This window comes from Anomaloglossus baeobatrachus, unplaced genomic scaffold, assembly GCF_048569485.1.
Source record: "Anomaloglossus baeobatrachus isolate aAnoBae1 unplaced genomic scaffold, aAnoBae1.hap1 Scaffold_65, whole genome shotgun sequence".
In the NCBI taxonomy this organism is placed as follows: domain Eukaryota; kingdom Metazoa; phylum Chordata; class Amphibia; order Anura; family Aromobatidae; genus Anomaloglossus; species Anomaloglossus baeobatrachus.
In genome coordinates this window covers 379,256-403,761 of record NW_027445019.1, presented here as the reverse complement: position 1 = coordinate 403,761, position 24,506 = coordinate 379,256, and the positions used below count along the sequence as shown (strand labels likewise).

Sequence of the window (24,506 nt, the reverse complement as noted above, 5' to 3'; positions counted from 1 at the left end):
GAATCCTCCAGTGTACACTGTATAATCTCCCAGCAGTCTCCTCTCATCCCCCAGAATCCTCCAGTGTACACTGTATAATCTCCCAGCAGTCTCCTCTCATCCCCCAGAATCCTCCGGTGTACACTGTATAATCTCCCAGCAGTCACCTCTCATCCCCCAGAATCCTCCAGTGTACACTGTATAATCCCCCAGCAGTCTCCTCTCATCCCCCAGAATCCTCCAGTGTACACTGTATAATCTCCCAGCAGTCTCCTCTCATCCCCCAGAATCCTCCAGTGTACACTGTATAATCTCCCAGCAGTCTCCTCTCATCCCCCAGAATCCTCCAGTGTACACTGTATAATGTCCCAGCAGTCTCCTCTCATCCCCCAGAATCCTCTGGTGTACACTGTATAATCTCCCAGCAGTCTCCTCTCATCCCCCAGAATCCTCCAGTGTACACTGTATAATCTCCCAGCAGTCTCCTCTCATCCCCCAGAATCCTCCAGTGTACACTGTATAATCTCCCAGCAGTCTCCTCTCATCCCCCAGAATCCTCCAGTGTACACTGTATAATCTCCCAGCAGTCACCTCTCATCCCCCAGAATCCTCTAGTGTACACTGTATAATCCCCCAGCAGTCTCCTCTCATCCCCCAGAATCCTCCAGTGTACACTGTATAATCTCCCAGCAGTCTCCTCTCATCCCCCAGAATCCTCTGGTGTACACTGTATAATCTCCCAGCAGTCTCCTCTCATCCCCCAGAATCCTCCAGTGTACACTGTATAATCTCCCAGCAGTCTCCTCTCATCCCCCAGAATCCTGCAGTGTACACTGTATAATCTCCCAGCAGTCTCCTCTCATCCCCCAGAATCCTCCAGTGTACACTGTATAATCTCCCAGCAGTCTCCTCTCATCCCCCAGAATCCTCCGGTGTACACTGTATAATCTCCCAGCAGTCTCCTCTCATCTCCCAGAATCCTCCGGTGTACACTGTATAATCTCCCTGCAGTCTCCTCTCATCCCCCAGAATCCTCCGGTGTACACTGTATAATCTCCCAGCAGTCTCCTCTCATCCCCCAGAATCCTCCAGTGTACACTGTATAATCTCCCAGCAGTCTCCTCATCCCCCAGAATCCTCCAGTGTACACTGTATAATCTCCCAGCAGTCTCCTCTCATCCCCCAGAATCCTCCAGTGTACACTGTATAATCTCCCAGCAGTCTCCTCTCATCCCCCAGAATCCTCCGGTGTACACTGTATAATCTCCCAGCAGTCTCCTCTCATCCCCCAGAATCCTCCAGTGTACACTGTATAATCTCCCAGCAGTCTCCTCTCATCCTCCAGAATCCTCCGGTGTACACTGTATAATCTCCCAGCAGTCTCCTCTCATCCCCCAGAATCCTCCGGTGTACACTGTATAATCTCCCAGCAGTCTCCTCTCATCCCCCAGAATCCTCCAGTGTACACTGTATAATCTCCCAGCAGTCTCCTCTCATCCCCCAGAATCCTCCGGTGTACACTGTATAATCTCCGAGCAGTCTCCTCTCATCCCCCAGAATCCTCCAGTGTACACTGTATAATCTCCCAGCAGTCTCCTCTCATCCCCCAGAATCCTCCAGTGTACACTGTATAATCCCCAGCAGTCTCCTCTCATCCCCCAGAATCCTCCGGTGTACACTGTATAATCTCCCAGCAGTCTCCTCTCATCCCCCAGAATCCTCCAGTGTACACTGTTTAATCTCATAGCAGTCTCCTCTCATCCCCCAGAATCCTCCAGTGTACACTGTATAATCTCCCAGCAGTCACCTCTCATCCCCCAGAATCCTCCAGTGTACACTGTATAATCTCCCAGCAGTCTCCTCTCATCCCCAGAATCCTCCAGTGTACACTGTATAATCTCCCAGCAGTCTCCTCTCATCCCCCAGAATCCTCCAGTGTACACTGTATAATCTCCCAGCAGTCACCTCTCATCCCCCAGAATCCTCCAGTGTACACTGTATAATCTCCCAGCAGTCACCACTCATCCCCCAGAATCCTCCAGTGTACACTGTATAATCTCCCAGCAGTCTCCTCTCATCCCCCAGAATCCTCTGGTGTACACTGTATAATCTCCCAGCAGTCTCCTCTCATCCCCCAGAATCCTCCAGTGTACACTGTATAATCTCCCAGCAGTCTCCTCTCATCCCCCAGAATCCTCCAGTGTACACTGTATAATCTTCCAGCAGTCACCTCTCATCCCCCAGAATCCTCCAGTGTACACTGTATAATCTCCCAGCAGTCACCTCTCATCCCCCAGAATCCTCCAGTGTACACTGTATAATCCCCCAGCAGTCTCCTCTCATCCCCCAGAATCCTCTGGTGTACACTGTATAATCTCCCAGCAGTCTCCTCTCATCCCCCAGAATCCTCTGGTGTACACTGTATAATCTCCCAGCAGTCTCCTCTCATCCCCCAGAATCCTCCAGTGTACACTGTATAATCTCCCAGCAGTCTCCTCTCATCCCCCAGAATCCTCCAGTGTACACTGTATAATCTCCCAGCAGTCTCCTCTCATCCCCCAGAATCCTCCGGGGTACACTGTATAATCTCCCAGCAGTCTCCTCTCATCCCCCAGAATCCTCCAGTGTACACTGTATAATCTACCAGCAGTCTCCTCTCATCCCCCAGAATCCTCCAGTGTACACTGTATAATCTCCCAGCAGTATCCTCTCATCCGCCAGAATCCTCCAGTGTACACTGTATAATCTCCCAGCAGTCTCCTCTCATCCCCCAGAATCCTCTGGTGTACACTGTATAATCTCCCAGCAGTCTCCTCTCATCCCCCAGAATCCTCCAGTGTACACTGTATAATCTCCCAGCAGTCTCCTCTCATCCTCCAGAATCCTCCGGTGTACACTGTATAATCTCCCAGCAGTATCCTCTCATCCCCCAGAATCCTCCAGTGTACACTGTATAATCTCCCAGCAGTCTCCTCATCCCCCAGAATCCTCCAGTGTACACTGTATAATCTCCCAGCAGTCTCCTCTCATCCCCCAGAATCCTCCAGTGTACACTGTATAATCTCCCAGCAGTCTCCTCTCATCCCCCAGAATCCTCCAGTGTACACTGTATAATCTCCCAGCAGTCTCCTCTCATCCCCCAGAATCCTCCAGTGTACACTGTATAATCTCCCAGCAGTCACCTCTCATCCCCCAGAATCCTCCAGTGTACACTGTATAATCTCCCAGCAGTCTCCTCTCATCCCCCAGAATCCTCCAGTGTACACTGTATAATCTCCCAGCAGTCTCCTCTCATCCCCCAGAATCCTCCAGTGTACACTGTATAATCTCCCAGCAGTCACCTCTCATCCCCCAGAATCCTCCAGTGTACACTGTATAATCTCCCAGCAGTCACCTCTCATCCCCCAGAATCCTCCAGTGTACACTGTATAATCTCCCAGCAGTCTCCTCTCATCCCCCAGAATCCTCCAGTGTACACTGTATAATCTCCCAGCAGTCTCCTCTCATCCCCCAGAATCCTCCAGTGTACACTGTATAATCTCCCAGCAGTCACCTCTCATCCCCCAGAATCCTCCAGTGTACACTGTATAATCTCCCAGCAGTCACCTCTCATCCCCCAGAATCCTCCAGTGTACACTGTATAATCTCCCAGCAGTCTCCTCTCATCCCCCAGAATCCTCTGGTGTACACTGTATAATCTCCCAGCAGTCTCCTCTCATCCCCCAGAATCCTCCAGTGTACACTGTATAATCTTCCAGCAGTCACCTCTCATCCCCCAGAATCCTCCAGTGTACACTGTATAATCTCCCAGCAGTCTCCTCTCATCCCCCAGAATCCTCCAGTGTACACTGTATAATCTCCCAGCAGTCTCCTCTCATCCCCCAGAATCCTCCGGTGTACACTGTATAATCCCCCAGCAGTCTCCTCTCATCCCCCAGAATCCTCCGGTGTACACTGTATAATCTCCCAGCAGTCTCCTCTCATCCCCCAGAATCCTCCAGTGTACACTGTTTAATCTCCCAGCAGTCTCCTCTCATCCCCCAGAATCCTCCAGTGTACACTGTATAATCTCCCAGCAGTCACCTCTCATCCCCCAGAATCCTCCAGTGTACACTGTATTATCTCCCAGCAGTCTCCTCTCATCCCCCAGAATCCTCTGGTGTACACTGTATAATCTCCCCAGCAGTCTCCTCTCATCCCCCAGTGTACACTGTATAATCTCCCAGCAGTCTCCTCTCATCCCCCAGTGTACACTGTATAATCTCCCAGCAGTCTCCTCTCATCCCCCAGAATCCTCTGGTGTACACTGTATAATCTCCCAGCAGTCTCCTCTCATCCTCCAGAATCCTCCGGTGTACACTGTATAATCTCCCAGCAGTCTCCTCTCATCCCCCAGAATCCTCCGGTGTACACTGTATAATCTCCCAGCAGTCTCCTCTCATCCCCCAGAATCCTCCACTGTACACTGTATAATCTCCCAGCAGTCTCCTCTCATCCCCCAGAATCCTCCAGTGTACACTGTATAATCTCCCAGCAGTCTCCTCTCCTCATCCCCCAGAATCCTCCGGTGTACACTGTATAATCTCCCAGCAGTCTCCTCTCATCCCCCAGAATCCTCCAGTGTACACTGTATAATCTCCCAGCAGTATCCTCTCATCCCCCAGAATCCTCCGGTGTACACTGTATAATCTCCCAGCAGTCTCCTCTCATCCCCCAGAATCCTCCAGTGTACACTGTATAATCTCCCAGCAGTCTCCTCTCATCCCCCAGAATCCTCTGGTGTACACTGTATAATCTCCCAGCAGTCTCCTCTCATCCCCCAGAATCCTCCAGTGTACACTGTATAATCTCCCAGCAGTCTCCTCTCATCCCCCAGAATCCTCTGGTGTACACTGTATAATCTCCCAGCAGTCTCCTCTCATCCCCCAGAATCTTCCAGTGTACACTGTATAATCTCCCAGCAGTCTCCTCTCATCCCCCAGAATCCTCCAGTGTACACTGTATAATCTCCCAGCAGTCACCTCTCATCCCCCAGAATCCTCCAGTGTACACTGTATAATCTCCCAGCAGTCACCTCTCATCCCCCAGAATCCTCCAGTGTACACTGTATAATCTCCCAGCAGTCTCCTCTCATCCCCCAGAATCCTCCAGTGTACACTGTATAATCTCCCAGCAGTCTCCTCTCATCCCCCAGAATCCTCCGGTGTACACTGTATAATCCCCCAGCAGTCTCCTCTCATCCCCCAGAATCCTCCGGTGTACACTGTATAATCTCCCAGCAGTCTCCTCTCATCCCCCAGAATCCTCCAGTGTACACTGTTTAATCTCCCAGCAGTCTCCTCTCATCCCCCAGAATCCTCCAGTGTACACTGTATAATCTCCCAGCAGTCACCTCTCATCCCCCAGAATCCTCCAGTGTACACTGTATAATCTCCCAGCAGTCTCCTCTCATCCCCCAGAATCCTCCAGTGTACACTGTATTATCTCCCAGCAGTCACCTCTCATCCCCCAGAATCCTCCAGTGTACACTGTATAATCCCCCAGCAGTCTCCTCTCATCCCCCAGAATCCTCTGGTGTACACTGTATAATCTCCCAGCAGTCTCCTCTCATCCCCCAGAATCCTCTGGTGTACACTGTATAATCTCCCAGCAGTCTCCTCTCATCCCCCAGAATCCTCCAGTGTACACTGTATAATCTCCCAGCAGTCTCCTCTCATCCCCCAGAATCCTCCGGTGTACACTGTATAATCTCCCAGCAGTCTCCTCTCATCCCCCAGAATCCTCCAGTGTACACTGTATAATCTCCCAGCAGTCTCCTCTCATCCTCCAGAATCCTCCGGTGTACACTGTATAATCTCCCAGCAGTCTCCTCTCATCCCCCAGAATCCTCCGGTGTACACTGTATAATCTCCCAGCAGTCTCCTCTCATCCCCCAGAATCCTCCACTGTACACTGTATAATCTCCCAGCAGTCTCCTCTCATCCCCCAGAATCCTCCAGTGTACACTGTATAATCTCCCAGCAGTCTCCTCTCCTCATCCCCCAGAATCCTCCGGTGTACACTGTATAATCTCCCAGCAGTCTCCTCTCATCCCCCAGAATCCTCCAGTGTACACTGTATAATCTCCCAGCAGTATCCTCTCATCCCCCAGAATCCTCCGGTGTACACTGTATAATCTCCCAGCAGTCTCCTCTCATCCCCCAGAATCTTTCAGTGTACACTGTATAATCTCCCAGCAGTCTCCTCTCATCCCCCAGAATCCTCTGGTGTACACTGTATAATCTCCCTGCAGTCTCCTCTCATCCCCCAGAATCCTCCAGTGTACACTGTATAATCTCCCAGCAGTCTCCTCTCATCCCCCAGAATCCTCCAGTGTACACTGTATAATCTCCCAGCAGTCTCCTCTCATCCCCCAGAATCCTCCAGTGTACACTGTATAATCTCCCAGCAGTCTCCTCTCATCCCCCAGAATCCTCCAGTGTACACTGTATAATCTCCCAGCAGTCTCCTCTCATCCCCCAGAATCCTCTGGTGTACACTGTATAATCTCCCTGCAGTCTCCTCTCATCCCCCAGAATCCTCCAGTGTACACTGTATAATCTCCCAGCAGTCTCCTCTCATCCCCCAGAATCCTCCAGTGTACACTGTATAATCTCCCAGCAGTCTCCTCTCATCCCCCAGAATCCTCCAGTGTACACTGTATTATCTCCCAGCAGTCTCCTCTCATCCCCCAGAATCCTCCAGTGTACACTGTATAATCTCCCAGCAGTCTCCTCTCATCCCCCAGAATCCTCCAGTGTACACTGTATAATCTCCCAGCAGTCTCCTCTCATCACCCAGAATCCCCTGGTGTACACTGTATAATCTCCCAGCAGTCTCCTCTCATCCCCCAGAATCCTCCAGTGTACACTGTATAATCTCCCAGCAGTCTCCTCTCATCCCCCAGAATCCTCTGGTGTACACTGTATAATCTCCCAGCAGTCTCCTCTCATCTCCCAGAATCCTCTGGTGTACACTGTATAATCTCCCAGCAGTCTCCTCTCATCCCCCAGAATCCTCCGGTGTACACTGTATAATCTCCCAGCAGTCTCCTGATCCCCCAGAATCCTCCAGTGTACACTGTATAATCTCCCAGCAGTCTCCTCTCATCCCCCAGAATCCTCCGGTGTACACTGTATAATCTCCCAGCAGTCACCTCTCATCCCCCAGAATCCTCCGGTGTACACTGTATAATCTCCCAGCAGTCTCCTCTCATCCCCCAGAATCCTCCAGTGTACACTGTATAATCTCCCAGCAGTCTCCTCTCATCCCCCAGAATCCTCCAGTGTACACTGTATAATCTCCCAGCAGTCTCCTCTCATCCCCCAGAATCCTCCAGTGTACACTGTATAATCTCCCAGCAGTCTCCTCTCATCCCCCAGAATCCTCCAGTGTACACTGTATAATCTCCCAGCAGTCTCCTCTCCTCATCCCCCAGAATCCTCCAGTGTACACTGTATAATCTCCCAGCAGTCTCCTCTCATCCTCCAGTGTACACTGTATAATCTCCCAGCAGTCTCCTCTCATCCCCCAGAATCCTCCAGTGTACACTGTATAATCTCCCAGCAGTCTCCTCTCATCCCCCAGAATCCTCTGGTGTACACTGTATAATCTCCCAGCAGTCTCCTCTCATCCCCCAGAATCCTCTGGTGTACACTGTATAATCTCCCAGCAGTCTCCTCTCATCCCCCAGAATCCTCCAGTGTACACTGTATAATCTCCCAGCAGTCTCCTCTCATCCCCCAGAATCCTCCAGTGTACACTGTATAATCTCCCAGCAGTCTCCTCTCATCCCCCAGAATCCTCCAGTGTACACTGTATAATCTCCCAGCAGTCTCCTCTCCTCCCCCAGAATCCTCCAGTGTACACTGTATAATCTCCCAGCAGTCTCCTCTCATCCCCCAGAATCCTCCAGTGTACACTGTATAATCTCCCAGCAGTCACCTCTCATCTCCCAGAATCCTCCAGTGTACACTGTATAATCTCCCAGCAGTCTCCTCTCCTCCCCCAGAATCCTCCAGTGTACACTGTATAATCTCCCAGCAGTCTCCGCTCATCCCCCAGAATCCTCCAGTGTACACTGTATAATCTCCCAGCAGTCTCCTCTCATCTCCCAGAATCCTCTGGTGTACACTGTATAATCTCCCAGCAGTCTCCTCTCATCCCCCAGAATCCTCCAGTGTACACTGTATAATCCCCTAGCAGTCTCCTCTCCTCATCCCCCAGAATCCTCCAGTGTACACTGTATAATCTCCCAGCAGTCTCCTCTCATCCCCCAGAATCCTCTGGTGTACACTGTATAATCTCCCAGCAGTCTCCTCTCATCCCCCAGAATCCTCCGGTGTACACTGTATAATCTCCCAGCAGTCTCCTCTCATCCCCCAGAATCCTCCAGTGTACACTGTATAATCCCCCAGCAGTCTCCTCTCCTCATCCCCCAGAATCCTCCAGTGTACACTGTATAATCTCCCAGCAGTCTCCTCATCCCCCAGAATCCTCCGGTGTACACTGTATAATCTCCCAGCAGTCTCCTGATCCCCCAGAATCCTCCAGTGTACACTGTATAATCTCCCAGCAGTCACCTCTCATCCCCCAGAATCCTCCAGTGTACACTGTATAATCTCCCAGCAGTCTCCTCTCATCCCCCAGAATCCTCTGGTGTACACTGTATAATCTCCCTGCAGTCTCCTCTCATCCCCCAGAATCCTCCAGTGTACACTGTATAATCTCCCAGCAGTCTCCTCTCATCCCCCAGAATCCTCCAGTGTACACTGTATAATCTCCCAGCAGTCTCCTCTCATCCCCCAGAATCCTCCAGTGTACACTGTATAATCTCCCAGCAGTCTCCTCTCATCCCCCAGAATCCTCCAGTGTACACTGTATAATCTCCCAGCAGTCTCCTCTCATCCCCCAGAATCCTCCAGTGTACACTGTATAATCTCCCAGCAGTCTCCTCTCATCCCCCAGAATCCTCCAGTGTACACTGTATAATCTCCCAGCAGTCTCCTCTCATCCCACAGAATCCTCCAGTGTACACTGTATAATCCCCCAGCAGTCTCCTCTCATCCCCCAGAATCCTCTGGTGTACACTGTATAATCTCCCAGCAGTCTCCTCTCATCCCCCAGAATCCTCCAGTGTACACTGTATAATCTCCCAGCAGTCTCCTCTCATCACCCAGAATCCTCCAGTGTACACTGTATAATCTCCCAGCAGTCTCCTCTCATCCCCCAGAATCCTCCAGTGTACACTGTATAATCTCCCAGCAGTCTCCTCTCATCCCCCAGAATCCTCCAGTGTACACTGTATAATCTCCCAGCAGTCTCCTCTCATCCCCCAGAATCCTCCAGTGTACACTGTATAATCTCCCAGCAGTCTCCTCTCATCCCACAGAATCCTCCGGTGTACACTGTATAATCCCCCAGCAGTCTCCTCTCATCCCCCAGAATCCTCTGGTGTACACTGTATAATCTCCCAGCAGTCTCCTCTCATCCCCCAGAATCCTCCAGTGTACACTGTATAATCTCCCAGCAGTCTCCTCTCATCACCCAGAATCCTCCAGTGTACACTGTATAATCTCCCAGCAGTCTCCTCTCATCCCCCAGAATCCTCCAGTGTACACTGTATAATCTCCCAGCAGTCTCCTCTCATCCCCCAGAATCCTCCAGTGTACACTGTATAATCTCCCAGCAGTCTCCTCTCATCCCCCAGAATCCTCCGGTGTACACTGTATAATCTCCCTGCAGTCTCCTCTCATCCCCCAGTGTACACTGTATAATCTCCCAGCAGTCTCCTCTCATCCCCCAGAATCCTCCAGTGTACACTGTATAATCTCCCAGCAGTCTTCTCTCATCCCCCAGAATCCTCCAGTGTACACTGTATAATCTCCCAGCAGTCTCCTCTCATCCCCCAGAATCCTCCAGTGTACACTGTATAATCTCCCAGCAGTCTCCTCTCATCCCCCAGAATCCTCCGGTGTACACTGTATAATCTCCCAGCAGTCTCCTCTCATCCCCCAGAATCCTCTGGTGTACACTGTATAATCTCCCTGCAGTCTCCTCTCATCCCCCAGAATCCTCCAGTGTACACTGTATAATCTCCCAGCAGTCTCCTCTCATCCCCCAGAATCCTCCAGTGTACACTGTATTATCTCCCAGCAGTCTCCTCTCATCCCCCAGAATCCTCCAGTATACACTGTATAATCTCCCAGCAGTCTCCTCTCATCCCCCAGAATCCTCCAGTGTACACTGTATAATCTCCCAGCAGTCTCCTCTCATCACCCAGAATCCCCTGGTGTACACTGTATAATCTCCCAGCAGTCTCCTCTCATCCCCCAGAATCCTCCAGTGTACACTGTATAATCTCCCAGCAGTCTCCTCTCATCCCCCAGAATCCTCTGGTGTACACTGTATAATCTCCCAGCAGTCTCCTCTCATCTCCCAGAATCCTCTGGTGTACACTGTATAATCGCCCAGCAGTCTCCTCTCATCCCCCAGAATCCTCCGGTGTACACTGTATAATCTCCCAGCAGTCTCCTGATCCCCCAGAATCCTCCAGTGTACACTGTATAATCTCCCAGCAGTCTCCTCTCATCCCCCAGAATCCTCCGGTGTACACTGTATAATCTCCCAGCAGTCACCTCTCATCCCCCAGAATCCTCCGGTGTACACTGTATAATCTCCCAGCAGTCTCCTCTCATCCCCCAGAATCCTCCAGTGTACACTGTATAATCTCCCAGCAGTCTCCTCTCATCCCCCAGAATCCTCCAGTGTACACTGTATAATCTCCCAGCAGTCACCTCTCATCCCCCAGAATCCTCCAGTGTACACTGTATAATCTCCCAGCAGTCTCCTCTCATCCCCCAGAATCCTCCAGTGTACACTGTATAATCCCCCAGCAGTCTCCTCTCCTCATCCCCCAGAATCCTCCAGTGTACACTGTATAATCTCCCAGCAGTCTCCTCATCCCCCAGAATCCTCCGGTGTACACTGTATAATCTCCCAGCAGTCTCCTGATCCCCCAGAATCCTCCAGTGTACACTGTATAATCTCCCAGCAGTCACCTCTCATCCCCCAGAATCCTCCAGTGTACACTGTATAATCTCCCAGCAGTCTCCTCTCATCCCCCAGAATCCTCTGGTGTACACTGTATAATCTCCCTGCAGTCTCCTCTCATCCCCCAGAATCCTCCAGTGTACACTGTATAATCTCCCAGCAGTCTCCTCTCATCCCCCAGAATCCTCCAGTGTACACTGTATAATCTCCCAGCAGTCTCCTCTCATCCCCCAGAATCCTCCGGTGTACACTGTATAATCTCCCAGCAGTCTCCTGATCCCCCAGAATCCTCCAGTGTACACTGTATAATCTCCCAGCAGTCTCCTCTCATCCCCCAGAATCCTCCAGTGTACACTGTATAATCTCCCAGCAGTCTCCTCTCATCCCCCAGAATCCTCTGGTGTACACTGTATAATCTCCCAGCAGTCTCCTCTCATCCCCCAGAATCCTCCAGTGTACACTGTATAATCTCCCAGCAGTCTCCTCTCATCTCCCAGAATCCTCTGGTGTACACTGTATAATCTCCCAGCAGTCTCCTCTCATCCCCCAGAATCCTCCGGTGTACACTGTATAATCTCCCAGCAGTCTCCTCTCATCCCCCAGAATCCTCCAGTGTACACTGTATAATCCCCCAGCAGTCTCCTCGCCTCATCCCCCAGAATCCTCCAGTGTACACTGTATAATCTCCCAGCAGTCTCCTCATCCCCCAGAATCCTCCGGTGTACACTGTATAATCTCCCAGCAGTCTCCTGATCCCCCAGAATCCTCCAGTGTACACTGTATAATCTCCCAGCAGTCACCTCTCATCCCCCAGAATCCTCCAGTGTACACTGTATAATCTCCCAGCAGTCTCCTCTCATCCCCCAGAATCCTCTGATGTACACTGTATAATCTCCCAGCAGTCTCCTCTCATCCCCCAGAATCCTCCAGTGTACACTGTATAATCTCCCAGCAGTCTCCTCTCATCCCCCAGAATCCTCCAGTGTACACTGTATAATCTCCCAGCAGTCTCCCCTCATCCCCCAGAATCCTCCAGTGTACACTGTATAATCTCCCAGCAGTCTCCTCTCCTCATCCCCCAGAATCCTCCAGTGTACACTGTATAATCTCCCAGCAGTCTCCTCTCATCCCCCAGAATCCTCCAGTGTACACAGTATAATCTCCCAGCAGTCTCCTCTCATCCCCCAGAATCCTCCAGTGTACACTGTATAATCTCCCAGCAGTCTCCTCTCATCCCCCAGAATCCTCCAGTGTACACTGTATAATCTCCCAGCATTCTCCTCTCATCCCCCAGAATCCTCCAGTGTACACTGTATAATCTCCCAGCAGTCTCCTGTCATCCCCCAGAATCCTCCAGTGTACACTGTATAATCTCCCAGCAGTCTCCTCTCATCCCACAGAATCCTCCAGTGTACACTGTATAATCTCCCAGCAGTCTCCTCTCATCCCCCAGAATCCTCCGGTGTACACTGTATAATCTCCCAGCAGTCTCCTCTCATCCCCCAGAATCCTCCAGTGTACACTGTATAATCTCCCAGCAGTCTCCTCTCATCCCCCAGAATCCTCCAGTGTACACTGTATAATCTTCCAGCAGTCACCTCTCATCCCCCAGAATCCTCTGGTGTACACTGTATAATCTCCCAGCAGTCTCCTCTCATACCCCAGAATCCTCTGGTGTACACTGTATAATCTCCCAGCAGTCTCCTCTCATACCCCAGAATCCTCTGGTGTACACTGTATAATCTCCCAGCAGTCTCCTCTCATCCCCCAGAATCCTCCAGTGTACACTGTATAATCTCCTAGCAGTCTCCTCTCATCCCCCAGAATCCTCCAGTGTACACTGTATAATCTCCCAGCAGTCTCCTCTCATCCCCCAGAATCCTCCAGTGTACACTGTATAATCTCCCAGCAGTCTCCTCTCATCCCCCAGAATCCTCTGGTGTACACTGTATAATCTCCCAGCAGTCTCCTCTCATCCCCCAGAATCCTCCGGTGTACACTGTATAATCTCCCAGCAGTCTCCTCTCCTCATCCCCCAGAATCCTCTGGTGTACACTGTATAATCTCCCAGCAGTCACCTCTCCGGTCAGCAGCTCGGTGATCTTGTTGGTGAGGTGGAGGATCTTCTCAGGTGTCGGGGAGTGCGGGGCTTCTGTGTTGCGGCTCTGGATCTCGCTCCGTCCTCCACACAGATGGGGGGTCACACACTCCCCAGACGTCGTCTTCACCACCATTTGCGCCTGTATACAGTGAGAGACGGGGATCACCACATAGATTCTAATAATCCTCCATCTTTTCAGTCCTTCCTGTTATAGTAATAGAGATAAGTGTGATCTCTCGGGAGATTCTCACCTTTCCCTTTAACAAGTCGATCATCTCTAGGGTGAGGAGCCATATCCGTGCTGCCATGTTGCTTTTGCCCTCGTCTACCCTTGTGGGGTCATTTTTCCTCCTGACGTCCTGGTCCTGATCCTTCTGCCCCTCCATGTACTCCCACTCTTCCATGGAGAAATAGACAGCGACATCCTGACACCTGATAGGAACCTGAGAGACATATACCCACATTACCCAGAATCCTCCAGTGTATACTGTAGAATTTCCCAGCATTCCCTGCACTCACCTCTCTGGTCAGCAGCTCCGTCATCTCTCTGGTGAGGTCTAGGATCTTCTTCTCCGGCATCGGGGGGTGCGGGGCGTCTGTGATGGGGCGCTCATTACTGCTCCGTCCTCCGGATACGTGGAGATGAATGATGGGGGCCGCACAGTCATCTGTTGTCTTCTCCACTATTGTGTAATCCTGTGTAAGGAGAGATGCTGGTGAGTATTAGGCCTCATTCACACCTGCCTGTCTCCAGTGTGTGGAGGCCATTGTCACACCTGCCTGTCTCCAGCGTGTGGAGGCCATCGTCACACCTGCCTGTCTCCAGCGTGTGGAGGCCATTGTCACACCTGCCTGTCTCCAGCGTGTGGAGGCCATTGTCACACCTGCCTGTCTCCAGTGTGTGGAGGCCATCGTCACACCTGCCTGTCTCCAGTGTGTGGAGGCCATCGTCACACCTGCCTGTCTCCAGTGTGTGGAGGCCATCGTCACACCTGCCTGTCTCCAGTGTGTGGAGGCCATTGTCACACCTGTCTGTCTCCAGTGTGTGGAGGCCATTGTCACACCTGCCTGTCTCCAGTGTGTGGAGGCCATTGTCACACCTGCCTGTCTCCAGTGTGTGGAGGCCATTGTCACACCTGCCTGTCTCCAGTGTGTGGAGGCCATTGTCACACCTGCCTGTCTCCAGTGTGTGGAGGCCATTGTCACACCTGCCTGTCTCCAGTGTGTGGAGGCCATCGTCACACCTGCCTGTCTCCAGAGTGTGGAGGCCACTGTCACACCTGCCTGTCTCCAGTGTGTGGAGGCCATTGTCACACCTACCTGTCTCCAGTGTGTGGAGGCCATTGTCACACCTGCCTGTCTCCAGTGTGTGGTGACCATTGTCACACCTGCCTGTCTCCAGAGTGTGGAGGCCATTGTCACACCTGCCTGTCTCCAGTGTGTGGAGGCCATTGTCACACCTACCTGTCTCCAGTGTGTGGAGGCCATTGTCACACCTGCCTGTCTCCAGTGTGTGGTGACCATTGTCACACCTGCCTGTCTCCAGTGTGTGGAGGCCATTGTCACACCTGCCTGTCTCCAGTGTGTGGAGGCTATTGTCACACCTGCCTGTCTCCAGTGTGTGCAGGCCATTGTCACACCTGCCTGTCTCCAGTGTGTGGAGGCCATCGTCACACCTGCCTGTCTCCAGTGTGTGCAGGCCATTGTCACACCTGCCTGTCTCCAGTGTGTGGAGGCTATTGTCACACCTGCCTGTCTCCAGTGTATGGAGGCCATCGTCACACCTGCCTGTCTCCAGTGTATGGAGGCCATCGTCACACCTGCCTGTCTCCAGTGTGTGGAGGGCATTGTGACACCTACCGGTGACCTGGTCACACATATACAGTCATATGAAAAAGTTTGGGCACCCCTATTAATGTTAACCTTTTTTCTTTATAACAATTTGGGTTTTTGCTATTTCAGTCTCATATATCTAATAACTGATGGACTGAGGAATATTTCTGGATTGAAATGAGGTTTATTGTACTAACAGAAAATGTGTAATCTGCATTTAAACTAAATTTGACAGGTGCATAAGTATGGGCACCTCAACATAAAAGTGACATTAATATTTTGTAGATCCTCCTTTTGCAAAAATCACAGCCTCTAGTCGCTTCTTGTAGCTTTTAATGAGTTCCTGGATGAAGGTAGATTTGACCATTCCGGTTTACAAAACAATTCCAGTTCAGGTAAGTTTGATGGTCTCGAGCATGGACAGCCGATTCACATCATCCCACAGATGTTCAATGATATTCAGGTCTGGGGACTGGGATGGCCATTCCAGAACATTGTAATTGTTCCTCTGCATGAATGCCTGAGTAGATTTGGAGCGGTGTTTTGGATCATTGTCTTGCTGAAATATCCATCCCCTGCGTAACTTCAGCTTCGTCACTGATTCTTGCACATTATTGTCAAGAATCTGCTGATACTGAGTTGAATCCATGCGACCCTCAACTTTAACAAGATTCCCGGTGCCGGCATTGGCCACACAGCCCCAAAGCATGATGGAACCTCCACCAAATGTTACTGTGGGTAGCAAGTGCTTTTCTTGGAATGCCGTGTTTTTTGCCTCCATGCATAACGCCTTTTTGTATGACCAAACAACTCAATCTTTGCTTCATCAGTCCACAGGACCTTCTTCCAAAATGTAACTGGCTTGTCTAAATGTGCTTTTGCATACCTCAGGCGACTCTGTTTGTGGCGTGCTTGCAGAAACGGCTTCTTTTGCATCACTCTCCCATACAGCTTCTCCTTCTGCAACGTGCACTGTATTGTTGACCGATGCACATTGACACCATCTGCAGCAAGATGCTGCTGCAGGTCTTTAGAGGTGGTCTGTGGATTGTCCTTGACTGTTCTCACCATTCTTCTTCTCTGCCTTTCTGATATTTTTCTTGGCCTGCCACTTCTGGGCTTAACAAGAACTGTACCTGTGTTCTTCCATTTCCTTACTATGCTCCTCACAATGGAAACTGACAGGTTAAATCTCTGAGACAACTTTTTGTACCTTCCCCTGAACAACTATGTTGAATAATCTTTGTTTTCAGATCATTTGAGAGTTGTTTTGAGGAGCCCATGATGCCACTCTTCATAGGAGATTCACATAGGAGAACAACTTGCAAGTGGCCATCTTAAATACCTTTTCTCATGATTGGATACACCTGCCTATGAAGTTCAAAGCTCAATGAGGTTACAAAACCAATTTAGTGCTTCAGTAAGTCAGTAAAAAGTAGTTAGGAGTGTTCAAATCAAGACATTGATAAGGGTGCCCATACTTCTGCACCTGTCAAATTTAGTTTTAATGCAGATTGCACATTTTCTGTTAGTACAATAAACCTCATTTCAATCCAGAAATATTACTCAGTCCATCAGTTATTAGATATATGACACTGAAATAGCAAAAACCCAAATTGTTATAAAGAAAAAAGGTTAACATTAATAGGGGTGCCCAAACTTTAACATATGACTGTACTAAGTAAAGTCAATAGAGATCTTCACACCTCCATGTTACACAATGTCATGTATAGGGAGAGAGTCCATACCAGCCCTATAGGACAACACACAGGAAGGAATGCCTTATTGCTAGGGAAAGGGGGAAGTGATGGCCTCTGACAACAATCTGCAGCTCACCCTCACTGCCCTCACTGACCCTATACAGGTCCGCACCTGTCGCCGAGCTGGATACCTGGGGCCCTGTCTTCTCCTGGCAAATGGGCCCTAAGTAGGGGCGGGGCTACCTGATGGCAGGATAAGACGCAGGAAGACGGCGCTCATGCATTCCCGCAACAGAACACTCACCAGAAATCAAACTTCTGTTCCCATAGTGAAGCGACGGTCCATAAGAAGTGGCGACCTTGGTGGGTGAGGGAGCGGACCTAGCCCTTTTTTTGGCTCTGCAGTGGTGCCGCCGAGTAGTGTGGCGCCCTGGACAAGCCAGGACGTCACAGGTACTACAACAACACACCCCACACCCCGGTTAGGCACATCAGTCACACACACAAATCCTTGTTGCCTCCCTCCAGGGGCTGATGTCCACACCAGGTGGGGTGGAGCCAGGCGGTTGGCCCCACCCACCGAGGAGTTCACAGTCCTGGAGGCGGGAAAAGAGAACAGTTTGAGTAGTCGTTGTTGGAGAGTGAGGAAGTGGTAGTGGAGCAGACTGGCCGTGTCCGGGTACGTGGCCCGGGCACTGAAACAGCAAGGTTGGCAGACGGTGGTGACCGTCTGCAGGCGAGGCCGATTGACGCACAACCGTAAGGACCGGGGACGGTCGGTGGCCCGCCGGTACCGGACCGGGGAGCGAAGAGAAGCCAGCACCACTCGGCAGGGCCTAGGGACCCCGACCAGGCTTGGAGTGGCCGGTAAACCGGTCAAATCCGTCAGCGACGGGAACCTCTGGGGTTTCTCAGCAGCAAAGACCCGATTGAAGGCAACCGCTCAACCGTGAAGGGAAATACAGCTACCGCCACAGCTAGAGTTCCCAGGGCCAGAGCCTGCGGGCAAAAAGGGGCTCCTCTGGCGAATACACCGCTGGGGAGCGGGCTACCGGTGGGAAGCCATCGGAGCCGACAATACAGGTGCAGGGAGAGACAGTCACCGCCAACCTACCGGGAGTGACCATCGCAGCCGGCTGCGGGACCCGTCCAACCAGCCGTTTGTTTTACCAGAGACGCCGTCTAAATCATTGGCTGAGTGAGTACCATCGTGCCGTCTGGCACCGCGCTGCCCTCCCGCGACCCTGCACCTCATCAAACCCCGCCATTCACCTTCCAGTCACCATCATCGGGCCACGGGACCACCAAATCCCCCTACCCACGAAGGGGAGAGAAAAAGATCTCGGCTGCTCCCTGTCATCGCTCCCGGGATCCCCGTCCAGAGCAGCGGTGGTGTCCCAACCTCACCACAACCGTGGGTGGCGTCACGGACAACATCTCCAAACCAAACCATCCCCTTTTCACTCACGGGCGAGGAGCGCCGCTCGAGTCCCCGGATCCGGCCCACCGCTCGAGCCACCGAGCAGCAGTAACAGCAGCGCCGGACCCGAGCGAGGTGAGCGTAGCGTCCCCTCCCCGCCCGCGACAGTAGCAGCACGCCTTCAAAGATGTCACTGACGGGAACACAGGGGCAGCAGCAGCCCATACGGGAGTCTTTACAAGGAGCAGTTGCACTCCTAGGTAGGTCAGATGACTAACTGCAGACTCAAAGGGCCCCTGAGCTGTAGGCAGCAGAGAGATCCCAGTTAGCCCCTCACAGACCTACAAGTACTCCCCTGCCAGGACACATCAAAGCCCTAGTCCAGTCATGGCGAACCTTTTACAGGCCGAGTGCCCAAACTGTAGCCCTAAACCCAATTTTTTTTCCGAAGTGCCAACCAATCCTATTATGTAAATAATTGATTGTAACCTTACCTTTGCAGTCTTCTCTTCAGCAGGGGGCATCACGCTCATGCATGCTTACCACACATTGAAGCTGAGCCCCTGTCCTTTCCAGACACAGCAGTTGGATTGATCTTTCTGGAAAAAAATTGCAGCATATTACACAGAGATTTTAGCCTGGAATGCAATCAGATGTCACCCTGTAATCCACATCTACATGTCAAAGTCTGAAGATCTTGAAATCCCATAAAGATGTACGAGTTGCTCCCCTCCCCTTCATTGTGTAGTTCTGTCCCCCTTACTGGCCACTTCCTGGTAAACATGTCCCCCATCCTGACATATATTTACTACATTCTGGTATATTTGTCCCCATCATGGCCCCATCCTGGTAAATTTACCCCATCCTGACATATTGCCCATCCTTGTAAATGTTCCCCTATCCCGTCATGTACCCCATTCCTGGTAAATGTTCCCAATCCTGGTTAATTTACCCCCATCCAGGTAAATGTACCCTATCGTGGCATGTTTCCTCCATCCTGGCATGCATGTTTTCCCCATCCTGGCATGCATGTTTTCCCCATCCTGGCATGCATGTTTTCCCCATCCTGGCATGCATGTTTCCTCCATCTTGGCATGCATGTTTTCCCCATCCTGGCATGCATGTTTTACCCATCCTGGCATGCATGTTTCCTCCATCCTGGCATGCATTGTTCCCCATCCTGGCATGCATGTCATCCCCCCATGCTGGCATGTGTGTTCTCCCACCCCATGCTGGCATGTGTGTTCTCCCACCCCATGCTGGCATGTGCGTTCCCCCTCCCCCACCCCATGCTGGCATGTGCGTTCCCCCACCCCATGCTGGCATGTGCGTTCCCCCTCCCCCACTCCATGCTGGCATGTGCGTTCCCCCTCCCCCACTCCATGCTGGCATGTGCGTTCCCCCTCCCCCACCCCATGCTGGCATGTGCGTTCCCCCTCCCCCACCCTATGCTGGCATGTGTGTTCCCCCACCCCCCGCTGGCATGTGCGTTCCCCCTCCCCCACCCTATGCTGGCATGTGCGTTCCCCCACCCCCCGCTGGCATGTGCGTTCCCCCTCCCCCACCCCATGCTGGCATCTGCGTTCCCTCTCCTCCACCCCATGCTGGCATGTGCGTTCCCCCACTCAACTCTGGCATGTGCGTTCCCCCACTCCACTCTGGCATGTGCGTTCCCCCACCCCACGCTGGCATGTGCGTTCCCCCACCCCCACCCCATGCTGGCATATCCGTTCCCCCACCCCATGCTGGCGCTGCCCCCCCCATCCCCACCTTGGCACAGCCGCACACGAGTTATAAAAAAAAAAAAGCAACGCACAACTTACCTTCCTGCACCCGCTCCCCCGCTGCGCGCCGCTGGGTCCTCAGATCCCAAGCGGCCAGCAGACGATGCCGGCGCCGCTCTCTGACGCTCCTCCGTCTCCTAGGCAACACACCTGCAGCCTGGGGGAGGAGGAGTGTCAGAGCGGAGGAGAAATGTCTCCTCCGCTCCAACACAGATTTGATCTGCCGGCGCGACTGCACTAGCAGACCAAAGCTGCAGGATCGGGCGACAGCACGCGTGCCAGCAGAATGGGCTCAGCGTGCCCCTGGTGGCACGCGTGCCATAGGTTCGCCATCACTGCCCTAGTCTGTCCCCTCCACGCAGAGAGACTGCGGCCCCGGAGAGTGAGCCTGCTTCCCCCAGAGAGCACAATGTGCAGCCAACCAAGCAAAGAACAGCAGGGCCCCAGCTCAGGTGCTCTGACCTGGAGCCGCATGAGAGAAGGGAACAAACACCCAGAGCCTGACCAGACACAGAGGTGCGGTGGGGACGAGGTGTGGGAATGGAAGGCACATACTAGAGCAATCCCGACCAGACAAGAAATACGTAGACACTCTACTTGGGAAACTAAAAGCATCCCATAAACAAGACATGTCTAGTCTGCAGGCAGAAGTCAAAGAAGTGGGTCATCAATTGGTGGATATGGAGGATACACAGAAACAGCTGTTTTCCCATATAGAATCCCATATGTCAGAGCATACCATCCAAATAAAGGATATTATGAGCCATTTAAAAGACATTGAAAATCGACACTGCCGCAACAATGACCATCAGAGGCCTTAATAAGTCAGTGGAACCAGCACAGCTGGAGTCCTGGGCACCAAAGTATTTTAATGACCTTCTTGGGCTTGATCCTGAACATTGGGTCTAATTGGATCGTATGCACAGGGCTCTGGATCACAAACAGTCTGACCCTTCCTGCCTAAGAGATGTTACATGTAGGGTCTACTTCTACAAAGGAAAAGAAGCCATACGGAGGCACTTTAGAGATAAGGGAGCAGGTTCATATCTAGGGACTCCTCAGGCTGTGCTTCCAGATCTGGCACGCAGAACCCTACAACTACACAAGGCACGAAAACCACTTTTAGCAGCCCTTAAGGAGGGGATACCCTCTTCAACTTGCAGAAAAAAAGAATGGGAAGTCAACAACCTTCCAATCATTGGGAGATCTCCCAAAATTCCTAGGGACTTTTGAGTTGCCCGTGACCAACCTACCTGATTGGTCACCTCCGGAAGGCCCTAAGCCTCTGGGCCCTAAAGAGCAATGGCGTCAGGTTCAGGGCCGACAGGACAGGAGGTCCCCCCCCCCCCATCTGGACATCGCTGACCAGCTGCTAGACAAAAGTGACTGCCTGGAGGAGACGGAGCATCTTCTGCGGGTGTGATGGACCGAGTCATCACAGAGACCACTAGACATTAGGCATTTGTTATGTGTTTGTGACGCCCTGACAAAATCAGGTTGTCACAGGAGACTGCATCCATCTTCCAGATGCAGGACTCTCTCCTCCTCCTTGTCCTACCAACACAACCCCACACACAGGTATACAAACACCCCCCAGGACAATAGGGACATACCAGTGGGGGGGGGGGGGGGGCAGGCAGATGGTGACGCCCAACTAGGGGTCCTGAGGTGTTCGGAGAGGGAACAAGTCAGTTAGAGTCTGGACAGTGTTAAATAGAGAGGGGAAGTGAGAGGAGTGAAGTGGTAGTCCGTGGTTGTAGCTCCCGGACTACCGGACTACTTGAGCTGACTAGGTGGCATCCGGCAGAGCAGGGCCACAGGCGACGGAGATCCGGTCACGGGAGACCTTAAGTGGACCGGGGCAGGGTTGTAGACAGCGGGAATCCGGTCCGGAGGCCGTGCACAGTCGGGGTACCTGGACCCTAGGGCGAGGACAGCTTCAAGCACCTTTCCAATCAACCAGCAGAGGACAAGATTCCAGATCTTGTCCCACTAGTAGCCCAGATAGAGCGAGATAGAAGCCAAACGCAGGGGCTAGGGCATCTGTAAGTGCCTGTGTCACAAACCACCGGGGGGGTCACTCAGAAATCCCCCGCGCTGGCTACCAGTACGTCACAATCGGGGGGTAACAAGTGGGGGGTCACCCCTCCTTTATACCTCCCGACCGACAGACAGAGCACGTGACGCGCTCTCTAGCGCCCCTCTTATAGTCAGGCCAATTATGGAATTGCCCGACAATAAGCAAGGAGGCCGCTATACTACTTATGCCGATTATTGAAGGGTCCCCGGTGAGAGTAAGGTATATATTCCCCCGACCTCCACGGGCGGAATATATAAAATCTCCCCGAATCTCACTGGCCTCCCCACAATAATCCTTGGCACAATTCGCTGCCACCAACCGCTTCACGGTAACTATTAGCCGAACACACAGACGTGGGATTCAAGATCGAGATAACAGAACAGCCCAAGATTAATTATATAATTTAATCGCCTAAAGCACACTAGAAACTACAATATATACAATAGGGAATCTACAGAATATACATAGGTCAGAGTACAGTTACAGATAAAGCATGGGTTACAAACAGGCACACACAGTTCCAGCAGTTACCTTGTTGCGTCTGGCCACAGGGGGGCGCTGTAGACCAGGTTTCCAGGAACTCCCTCACAGGTCTTTCCCAACCAGGCCCCCGAGCAGAAGAACACTGGAAAATGGCCGAAGTAGGGTTATCAACCTGGGCAAATCCAGGTCCCCTCCTACCTTAGTGACCTCACAGGGAAGCACTGCTCCACCCCTGGCTGGAGTTATGGACAAAATCCACAACATGGAATATGGCCATAACTTGGCCTGGGAGCGTCGTAGGCGGACGCCAATGCTCTCATTGTGACAGTTATGAATTTAGCTACAGAACGAGGGGACTCATGACCTGTCTGCCAGTTCCCCATTGGCTGATATCACGCCTGGGGCATTTCCCAATGTCCTGCTCCCATAAAAAGGGGGTGCCGGCATCGTCCACATGCGGAGACACCATTTTTATGGTTGCCATATTTATCGGAAACATGGCTTGCGAGATATGAACCATTTTTTACTGGAGTCGTTCTGTCTGGCTATTTCCATAGCCTTGCTAACTAGCTAGCAGCTCCTACTACAGGGTGACGGCAGGGAGTCATCCTGTGTCCATTGTTCCCACACCACCTCATCTCCATATCACAGGACATGGCCATGGAGGTGTAAGTGGAACACTGAGAACAAGAAGGGAGGGGGGCACTGCCAGGGAGTGATGAGGGACTATGACTGGAGTCATAATTCATCTTCATATCCCGGGATTTGCCTCACACCTCCCCCCTTTTGAGGGCGCTAGGGGGCAGCACACTCCGGTGTTCCCCCGTGCGCCCGTCCGCGACCTCTCCTTGTCGGGACAGCCCGTCTGCGTTACCGTGGTCACGGCCCCTTTTGTGGCGAATGGTGAAGTTGTATTGCTGGAGCGCAAGGCTCCATCGCAACAATCGCCCATTCGTCCCAGAGACGGTGTGCAACCAGCTGAGGGGATTGTGGTCCGTCTCCACGATGAAGTGGCGCCCGTATAGATAGGGTTGCAGACGCTGCAGGGCCCACACTATGGCCAGGCACTCCTTCTCCATCGTGGAATAGGCAACTTCCCTTGGTAACAGCTTCCTGCTCAGGTACAAGACTGGGTGCTCTTGGCTCGCAGAGTCCACCTGGCTGAGCACCGCACCGAGGCCGAAGTCACTGGCGTTGGTCTGTACTACAAACGGCCGCGTGAAGTCGGCTGCCTGTAGCACGGGCGGGCTGGACAGGGCGTCCTTTAGGGCCCGGAAGGCTGTCTCGCAGTCCATTGTCCAATCGACTGCAGAGGGCAGCTTCTTCTTGGTGAGGTCCGTCAAGGGCTTTGCCAGGCTACTATAGCATGGAACAAACCTCCTATAGTACCCAGCGGTCCCCAAGAAGGACATCACCTGCTTCTTGGTCCTGGGGGTGGGCCAGGATGCGATGGCCTCCACTTTCTCAGGCTCGGGCTTCAGTGTTCTCCCGCCTACCCGGTGACCGAGGTACTGGACCTCGCTCATGGCCAGCTGACACTTTCCCGGCTTGATGGTCAAACCTGCCCGGTGGATCCGCCTGAGCACCTGTGCTAGATGCTCTAGGTGGTCCTCCCAGGTGGGACTGAAGACGGCAATGTCATCCAGGTACGCGGCCGCGTACCCTTCAAGTCCCTTGAGCAGGGTGTTGACCATCCGCTGGAAAGTGGCAGGGGCATTCCTCATCCCGAATGGCATCACCGTGGACTCGTATAGTCCAAATGGGGTAATAAAGGCAGAGCGTTCCCTGGCCTTGCGAGTCAGGGGGATCTGCCAATATCCCCGGCTCAGATCCATGATGGTCAGGTACTGAGCCCCGGCCAACTGATCGAGCAGGTCATCGATGCGTGGCATTGGGTACGCATCGGCGACCGTGACCGCATTGAGCCCCCTGTAGTCCACGCAGAACCGAGTGGTTCGGTCCTTCTTAGGGACGAGGACTACAGGCGAGGCCCAAGCGCTGTTGGATGCCTGGATCACCCCCAGCTTCAGCATCT

At 52.4% G+C, this 24,506-nt stretch overlaps 1 protein-coding gene across 2 annotated transcripts in view; it reads right to left on the bottom strand.

Moving 5' to 3' along the window:
• LOC142286283 (uncharacterized) overlaps nucleotides 1-24,506 on the bottom strand; it is a 122,202-nt gene that overhangs the window by 56,005 nt on the left and 41,691 nt on the right. For both annotated transcript variants that reach the window (XM_075333342.1, XM_075333341.1), the window contains exons 3-5: nucleotides 13,691-13,867; nucleotides 13,423-13,614; nucleotides 13,149-13,310 (exon numbers count right to left, since the gene is read on the bottom strand). In XM_075333342.1, the coding sequence (XP_075189457.1) occupies nucleotides 13,149-13,310; nucleotides 13,423-13,614; nucleotides 13,691-13,867 (531 nt within the window). The remainder of the gene's footprint in view (nucleotides 1-13,148; nucleotides 13,311-13,422; nucleotides 13,615-13,690; nucleotides 13,868-24,506) is intronic.